At 36.0% G+C, this 9,508-nt stretch overlaps 1 protein-coding gene across 1 annotated transcript; it reads right to left on the reverse strand.

The window, feature by feature from the left end:
• Nucleotides 1-16: 16 nt before the first annotated feature.
• LOC109043665 (developmentally-regulated GTP-binding protein 2) lies at nt 17-9,441 on the reverse strand. The gene is made up of 8 exons (XM_019060955.2): nt 9,303-9,441; nt 8,561-8,698; nt 7,623-7,780; nt 5,770-5,940; nt 4,196-4,339; nt 2,867-3,132; nt 2,167-2,368; nt 17-204 (listed from the first exon to the last, which is right to left on the reverse strand). Exons 2-8 carry the CDS (start codon nt 8,622-8,624, stop codon nt 118-120), a joined length of 1,092 nt encoding a protein of 363 aa, XP_018916500.1. The 5' UTR covers nt 8,625-8,698; nt 9,303-9,441; the 3' UTR covers nt 17-117.
• Between the last annotated feature and the right edge of the window lie 67 nt (nt 9,442-9,508).

The raw sequence follows: 9,508 nt of genomic DNA on the forward strand, positions 1-9,508 counted from the left end.
AAAAGGCAGGATAAAATTCATACAAATAAATTACAAATTTATTAACAGGGTTTTTTTTTTTTTCAGTTTGCGCCAACACGTATTTTTGTACATAAAATAAAGAGAAATAACAATTGATTACTTTTTAACAACTTGGATCACATCTTCATCGTCCATAACATGCTGAATTCCTACTCTCTGAGGCGAGTATTTTGTGCTTGTGCCCTGCAACATAAAAATTGTAAATTCATAAATCTCAAGGCTCACATCTTTTTGGTTTACAGTTGACAGCAAGTTGCAAATTTAACTACTAAATTCGACAGTGAAAGGAGAAATTATATTCTGAACTCAAGCTGTACACAAGTTGAGCTCTTTTCACAGCAGGCTCAAGCCATTATTAGTTCCTCAACAGTGCAAATAATTAATCAGCGATTGAATAACAAAGTCAACATGATTGCCACAATTTTCAACCATACAAAACTGCCAGCAAGAGTTGGGCTCAGGTATGAAATTTCTGATGACTGTTCCTTCAGAGGAGCCGCCCCCCCCCCCCCCAAAAAAAAATTCTATCAGTGTATTCTCCCAACTAGGTATTGTAATGAAGGCTATAATATTGTAATTGAAGGTAAAAGTTTTGTAGTAATAAAAACCTCATTATTTGGTAAATTTGGAAGCGAAGCCAATGCTCTTGAGAAGGTGTAGGAGGTTGTAGCCAGTCTGAAGAGTGTGTTCAGTGTAACGATCAGAGAGGCGGAACAATCATCAGGTGGCATCATCTAGACTAATGTACCACCTGGTTTTACATCGTTTCTAAGGGTTAGTGGCCATATTTGTAGGCGTATAAATTTTTACCCACTTTTCTATGTAGTTCAGCACTGTCTACTAGTAATAGTAGTAACCTTATTTTCCTCCCATTCCTGAGCCAGGGCCTCCTGCCTGAAGGAGAGGACTAAAGGAGATTTGTTGAACTACTAGTGTTATATTCCATTTCATACTGAGAGGCTAAGATGCAACTGAGCACAGACTTGTAGAGCACAGCCATAATTGCATTGAGCCCAACTGCGTTGCTTCAAAATCTCACACATGGATAATGCTGGCAGTCGCGTTCACCACAAGAGATCCTCAGTTTAATCACAACACAATCGAACAGCACTGACAAACTACTACTAATGGTCCTATTCTTGCCCTGCTCTGTTATCTCTAAAGAACGGACAGAGTATCGGAATGGTGTGGTCCTCTATCGCCAAAATGACTTCTTTTCAAATGATGATAAAGCCTGTCATCATCAGGAATCAAACCAGGGATCTCAGTGCCGGTAGTAGGGATGGCGATGTTTTCGAATAAATCGATTTCGGGAAATCGATTTGATTTTCGGTAGAAAATCGATTCGATTTTAAAATCGGATGGAAAAAATCGATTTAAGGTATAATCGATTTTCTTCGAAATCGATTTTAAAACACTTGAAAATCCACCTTCAACGCTAAAAACAAATTTGAACCTTGAAATAAAACTCGGGTTTCACAGAATTTAGGCCTTTTTGTGCCACATTATCGTAGAAAATTTCGATTTTTTTCAATAATTCGATTTCTGCTCGAAAAATCGATTTCGATTAAAAATCGGCAACCAAAAATCGATTCGATTTTTCCGATTATTTTTTCCAAAAAATCGATTTACCGAAATAATCGATTTGATATCGCCATCACTAGCCGGTAGCAAACTATCTTGACCACTACACCACAGAGGCTCACGTTGAGTACTGTATCATTCTACAAATCAGTGTTTCAGTCACCCAGAATCATGGCATTTGCAAGAGAGTAAAAAAAATTTAAACCAGGGTGCTTCATTCGATAATTTTTCTGGGGGCTTGTAAAGACAGTATTCACTTGGGTGAAGTACAGCTCCAAAGAAATTAAAATATAAGAAAAACTTAACCAAATGAACTACTGCATAGGTGCAGGCTTCACATACTCGATCAAAAAAAGATAGATCACTACTTTAAGTGGCAGAAAATGGTCTGGCTCGATGAGAGATGGCTCCGTCAAAATATGTATTCTTACTTCACTTTAGAAAACTAAGACCAGGTTTTTATTGGCTCTTACTGCAAGAAAACTTATTGGTTAAAATAAAATAAATTTAAAAGTAATTAATCTAAAATTTAGAATAAAAAGGAGGTGAAAAAAGACTCACCCAAACGAGGGCATATTTAAAATTAGCAGCTAAAGTTCTATGAATGGTATGACAAACATGTTCAACTGTTACGCCACGCCTCAAAATGAGACCATCATCAAAGTCAGGTGGCTGTCCAGGTTTTTTAGTGTATACTCTGATTAAAGATAGACATTCCCAAAGTGTATCCAATAATGAGTCCAAATTCAGCTTCATATTACAACTGAAACAGCAATAAACATTACACATTTTGATGCGATGATAGCTAAATACAAAGATCTTCGATAAAAAAAATTTAAAGATAGCTGTGCCCTCCAGACACCAAAACTTTGGAATCTATAAAGTATCCCATTTGTTGGATGAAATTGCCGGATGAAACAATTGAAGTTCGATCTAAGCTTTTTGTTTTTAAAAATTAAGTACTTCTTCCTTCAAAGGATGCATGTGTAAGGTTTGCAATTCTGCTCAGATTCTGCAATTTGCACGAAACGAACTTCATTTACTCAGAATCAAATTATTTTCATGGAAAACTGAGAAAAATTCAAGTTGTATGCAGGGATAATGTACTAAACCCAACTTTCAAATATCTAGGTCAGCTATAGATACAGGAAAAAGTTGCACAATTTTAGCACTGCAAGCCTCTTTGCTCTCTTACCACAGAAGTCCTCAATTGTTACTATCCACTGATAAACTGAAGGTGTGAAAAAATACGACAACTCACCTTACAACAACACTGTTGGGTTGCCGAGCAATCCTGTCCACTTCCTCCAAGGAAATTTGATCTATTTTGTTATACACATACATACATGGAAGATATACTCGATTGGCAGAGATAACATCAATTAGTTCATCTGCAGTGCAGTCTTCACGGAATAGGACTTCAGCGTTGAATATTTTGTATTCGTGCAGGATCATTTGGACTAGTTTTTCATCCACTTTAGTCAGTAAACATGTTGAGTTGAATGCTATACCACCTCCTTTTTTTATCTGGAAAACAAAAATTCTTTGTTTATTTTTTGGACAACATCAGATGCATTGTTAAAGTGAATACAGTTAGCCGTCAACAGGTGCACTCAACAATAAATAAGTAATTTTTCATCAGCTTTTAGAGAGTACACGTTTGAAGCTTTAAGATTTTATCTGTTTAATATTAAAATAATGTCTGCTTGCTCCTTCTAAGTAATCGACTTGAGTTAAAACGCACACTGAACGTTACGGTTAGCTACCGTATTACTTAGTATGAAAATATTACAACTTTTACAGCAGCTTTTCCGCTTAGTTATTGCGCCTTATTTACACTTTAAGAGACTTAGGATAGGGAAGGTACACTACTTTCATTGGGAGGCCTGCAAAAAACTGTTGTAGTGCGCCATTGATTCCTTTGGACTCTGGTTTTTCATGTAAGCAAAAAATTCAAATTTTTCCTAACCAGTACTAAATAAACCATTATTATATTGGATGGGAATTAATTTCAGTAATCTTCAATTCGCAAATCAAGGCTCTGATTGATTTATTACTCGCTTAAAGCGTATAATGAAATTGGCCGAAGAGACATCAACTGCGTCAGTAAATAAGTTACAAGACTGCAGGATGCAACCTTAAAATTTTCATTTAAAAAAAAAAAAAAAACAAAAAACCATAAAAGTTTTTAAATTTGATACAAATATGCAAACTGTTGCGTTTTGAATTTCGGAAAAAGCTGCTTCTTGGAACAGTGTAGTGATCCTTCTTTACATTAAACATGGGGTCAATTTCACAATTTTATTCAAGGTCACAATTGTTTCAAGATAAAGGCAGTCCTTTGAATTTAGCAACACAAAGTTTAGTGACTCTTTTTCTCTTTTTGCAAGAACTGATTGATTCCTGCAAAAAGTGACTCAGTGAATACTTGAGTGACAAGACTTCTGATGAGCAGACGATACTGTGTTCCTTGCAAAAAAAAAGTTACTTTTGCCACTTTAACTTGTCACTGATAAATAAAAGGAAAGGAGAGAAATATCCAAACAGAATCAACAAATTAGAAAATGAAGGAAGAAAAGATGAGTCCTACCTTAAAATAAATATTAGGTTTTTGTTTGTTTAATCTGATTCCAACGCTTTCTAATTCTTTCTCCAGCAGTGATCTTTGGACGTCTTGTTTGGTGGCATCTAACATCATCAAGACCAAGTCTGCAGTTCTTGCTACTGAAATTACCTGGAACAATTGACGAGAGAATTGTAGTGGAATATGATGGGATCAAGTTTTTTTCATCATTGTAATGAAAGATCAATCGATGTTAATAGTCAAAAGATCAAGAATTCCCATGAACTTGTTCTTTCAAGATCCTAGGGGGCATTTTTCATAAAAAACTGAAAAATCATTTTAATTTTTTTTTTAAAAGCTTATATCTGCTTAAGCTGCTTAAGCTTATTGGTCTTTGGCAAGTTTTGCCACTAGGAATTGGAGATACTTATCTCTACCTCTACCCATTCTGCTACCTATACCTGGCTACCTATTCTGTAGCCATACATATTTTTTCTTTAAAATATCATTGCAGCTACATACACAGGGTTGCAACAAGATTTAGAACATGAATTTCTCTGATTTCTTTGACATAGTTTGGTAAAATTTCCTGACAATCGAAGATTCATCTAACGGTTAAAAAGACGTACTTTAAAATAGTTTTCAGGCAAATTTTGTTGTTCAAAACGTCAAACCTATTCTAAAAAAGCAAATAAAGGTGAATTAAAAATGTTTATTTGACACTATCGTCATTTTTCCTGACATTTCCCAGTTTTCCCTCATTGAGGCAACCTAGTATACAACTGATCTCATGAAAGAGCTGTTGCAGCTGTCTCATGAAAGAGCAGTCAGACAAATCTTAGAACATTGAGTACATCGTGAGATGTGAAGCAATATCATAATTTCAAAAAAGAGGTCTTGAAAAATAAAGGGTCCTAAAATGCTGAGAGGTAAAAACAAAGACATAAAGACGGGACGCTAAAAGCAAAAATGAAGCTACTTTTCAACCACCTCTACTATTGGTTAGAGGATTGGCTGCAAAATCGGGACAAGTTTGAAATTCAAAAGTAAGGCGGGAACTGAATAAAATTGCTTACACAAAATATTTTAGGTTGAGTTTTGCCCAAATTCACTTACCCGCATATATTGTTTTAACTTTAGGTTATTTTTATTCCATCATCGACCAATTAATTTCATTTGGGAGTAACGATCATCTAGGACTGTAATGGCCTGTTTAAACCGGCAGGACCACCATGAGCAGATAACAAACTAACTTTATCTGAGATCCTTGCTTGTTATCGAGCAAAAGTAAGTGTATTATAAAAAGTCGCAGTCCCAACTTTCTTAATATATTTGTTTCAGGCATTTAAAACACATTTAGAAGAAGAAATGTGGAAAAATCAAGAGGAGAAGTTCGAATCAAATTTTTCTTTGCCGCCATGGATTCCCGCGCTCATTAACACCCTCACACAAGCACCCAGCGCCAAATCAGGCTTCACTCTTTCCCCGTGCTTTTAGATACGAGCACTCCGTCATTATGTCTTTGAGTAAAAACGCAGAATTGCAAGAAACAGTTTGTATTTTGGAAGTTTTTAGGCCCCTGAGCTAGTGATTCTTCATACCTGTCGTCCTCGACCTTTGCCTTGTGAGGCACCTTCAATGATACCCGGCAAATCCAAAAGTTGAATGTTGGCGCCTTTGTATTCAATGACACCCGGGATGCATGTTAATGTGGTAAATTCATAGGCTGCAGTCTCACTTTCGGTTGAAGTCAAAGTACTCAGAAGCGTTGACTGAAAACATATGAATCACAATCTGCACTAAGCATTATTGATCAGAAGGAGGAGGTCTCAATGGACCCCCAGTCCAATGCTTCACAATTTTTCCAACAGGAAAAATTATTTAAATTTGAGCGAAAATAAACTGAGCCTCTTGGGGTGTGGAATATCATGGTTTAAGCAGGTTAGACATGAGAAAAAAGGAGCTTGAGCACATTGAGGTGTTTGAGGGAGGGGGGGAGGGTAAAAAAAAAAGTACCTACTTAAGTATATTTAGGAGGAAGAGAAAGAAAAAAAGGAGGTGTTGGCATCTTGAGGATTGTTTACTTTGAGACGTAGGTCGGTACAGCATGGCCGGCAAAATCCAGGATTCGAATTGTGAAAAACGGACCATTAAGTCAGATTTTTTTGCTTAAATCAACTCATGATATGATTTCAAACACTTTCTATGGAATAAATTTTTTCCATAAATTCCATTATTTCGAATAGAGTTCTATTTAAGAAAATAGTTCCAATAAAAGTCGTCTGTACTGATCTACGTCATCAAAAAAATCCAAGATGCCCAAAATACAAACACCTCCTTTTTTTCTTTATGGTCTTCAACTTCTCAAAATTTTAGAGATGAGCTCATTTCATGTAAATTATTAACACAGCAAATAGCAGAAAGTATACCTCAGTCTTAAATTCAAGTATGCTTTGCATCTAAGGACGATCACAGAAAACTCAACCATTGTTGGTGACTCTCTAATTACTAATGAATATTAATCAATTAATTCTTCTTATATCTCTCGACTACAAAGTTATAACAAAAATCGGTCATTTTTCATGTTAATTTTTTAAAGGATTTTTCTAAGGGTATTTTTGGGGGAGGGAGATGGGTGCATACTTGCAAAGTTACACAAAGTTCAGAAGAAGGAAAACAGGGAAAGCTGCTTTTCGGTCAAAATTTATTGTACACCTCTGAAGGGTAAGTAATGTCATATTACAAAAACATGTCTACTCTTCCCGAGTGAGAACTTAATTAAGTACGATTAATTTCAATAAAATTCTAGTGGGAATTTTCAATTACAAGCTACTGGCTTAAAAGAGAAATCAAGGAAATTTCAGAGTAAAAATTAACAATGGATTTGACATATCTTTTCATATTTTAAAATTATGACCATGGAAACTTACTCTGATTACTTACTTTAAGACTCTCTACTTACTTTAAGACTCTCTTATTGGCGCTGGAAGTGAGGGACAAGCACTCAAACAAACTGAAATTTTATTGTGTAATGAGGGTTTTATTGGCCTTGGGCACTCAAGAAACCCAAAATAAAATTTATTTGCCGTAGAATGTCATCTCATGGTGAAAGCACCTGCTTTGAAAGAATCAGCCATATTGAACATTTTCATTTAATGATTGAGTCATTGAACGAAAGGATTGATGAGAGTGCCCAGTCAACTCTGAATAAATGAAAAAAACATTTCAGTCAACGTTTCAAATAAAACTTTAAATGTTTTGCAAAATGTTGACAAAAACTTGGAAAAAACATATTTTTCAACGTAGTAAGTAATTGCCAATTTGAAAAATTTTGCAGTGGCGTGTCTGAAATCCAAGGCACCAAAACGGTGACTGATGGATTTCTATTGGTGGTTCAGCTGATTTCAGCCAATCAGAAATTACATCGTTTGTTGGGAGGAAGAATGAAGATTACCTTTCCCACAGATGGAAAACCGATGAGAGCTACTCGAGCATCACCAGACTTCAGGACATCAAAACCTTCTCCTTTACTTGCATTTTTAGGAGGCTCTAGTAACTGAGCGCGGTACTTGGCAAGCTTTGCTTTTAATACTCCCAGATGGTATTCAGTTGCTGGAAAATAAAAACAGTTTTTTAAGACTTAGCACATACAAGTGACCACACTTAGCACAGACACATTAATATTTCCTATTCAGGGTGAAAAATTGCCAGGTGAAGTTGTGCTAGAAGGAGAGCTTTCGGTATGCTTAGTTTTGAAAAATTTCTGTACTCACTAGTAATGGAAAATTAATTTAGGAACACATTCGGAGCCTCCTCCAAAATGCATTCTAAAATAATTTTTAGGAGGAATAGAGTGCAGAAATTTTTTAGAGTTGTATTCAATTCAGCTTGTTCTGACTCTGTTAATGATTATCATTAGCGAGCTTTCAATAATTAATGAAACTATCAGTCATAGAACATAGAATCAGTGTAATCTAAGAGAAAATGCAATCCTACCTACTTCGACTGAACGATTGTCAACTTGGTCTACTCTATCAGGCTTTAATTGATAAAGGACTGCCCACTTATACCGTTAAGAGATAAATTTATAAAAATCCAAAGAGACCAGGCTCTGCTGGACAATAACTCTGTTGTGATAGGGCATATACGTCCAAGATTTCCCTGTTCGTCTGCACTTAGAGGGGAGGAGCTTGTACCTCACAGCAAAACTATTTTATGTTAAGGAGTGCGTGTTTTGAGTTTCTACCATCAACTTAGTATAGGCATTGTCTGTAAATCATTTTCAACTTGATACCAAAGTCCTGATTTAACCTGAGGAATGAACAAAATATATTTCAATGCCTTTCGAGGCTTCACTTCATGCTGCCTCAGAGAGGTTACGAGAATGCATACCTTTGTTCTTCTGAGTTCGCGAGATTTCCTTCTCAATTTCTGAGATTTTCTCTAGGATACCCATAATGATAAACTGCTGCGCACTGGGTCAAGAAATAACCATGTAAATACGACTAAAAACATAAAAAAAAGTTAAGAATTAATACCAAAGACATAAAGACGGAGTGCTCGTATCTAAAAGCACGGGGAAAAAGTGAAGCTAGGTTCGGCGCTGCGCGCTTGTGTGAGTGTGTAAATGAGCGCGGGAATCCATGGCGGCAAACGGAAATTTGATTTGAACTTGTCCTCTTGATTTTTCCTTATTTCTTCTTCGAAACGTGTTTTAAATGCTTAAAACGATTATATTAAGAAAGTTCGGTCTGCGTCCTAATATATTACACTACTTTTGCTCGGTAACAGGCAGTAATCTCAGATAAAGTTAGTTTTTCTTCTGCTTATGGTGGTTCTGCAGGTTCAAACAGCCGTTACAGTTCTAGATCTACGTTACTCCAAATGAAATCAGTCGGTCGACGACGGACCGAAACTAACTTAAAGTTAATAAAATATGAGTGTGTACCTGATTTGGGCAAAAATCAACCTAAAATACTTTGTTTCCGCAATTTTATTTATTAGTTCCCGCCCTACATTTGAATTCAAACTTGTCCCGATTTCGCGCCAATCCTCTAGCCAATAGTAGAGGTGATTGAAAAGAAGCTCTAGAAGCTTCATTTTTTGCTTTTAGTGCTCCGTCTTTATGTCTTTGATTAATACGAATACTGCGACACGACGGCGGCTACCATCATGAAATAAACACATACTGAAGCCATGTTCACACTGACCAACCATGACCAACGTAGAATGTAGTTTTTGGTTTTTACGTACGCATCAGAATAATTTCAATGAGGGATTTTGCTGTTTTCATAATTCCATATCAAAAACTGCAGAGAAAAGTTACTCACGTGAAGTCTA

The sequence above is a fragment of the Bemisia tabaci genome, chromosome 2 (assembly GCF_918797505.1).
Source record: "Bemisia tabaci chromosome 2, PGI_BMITA_v3".
Classification (NCBI taxonomy): Eukaryota; Metazoa; Arthropoda; class Insecta; order Hemiptera; family Aleyrodidae; genus Bemisia; species Bemisia tabaci.

Coding starts and splice junctions, on each gene's coding strand:
- LOC109043665 (XM_019060955.2), bottom strand. CDS start 8,624: ATGGGTATCCTAGAGAAAATCTCAGAAATTGAGAAGGAAATCTCGCGA. Junction 4,340..5,769: donor GCAAAGGTCGAGGACGACAG/GTATGAAGAATC, acceptor CAATTGTTCCAG/GTAATTTCAGTAGCAAGAAC. Junction 3,133..4,195: donor AACCTAATATTTATTTTAAG/GTAGGACTCATC, acceptor TTTGTTTTCCAG/ATAAAAAAAGGAGGTGGTAT.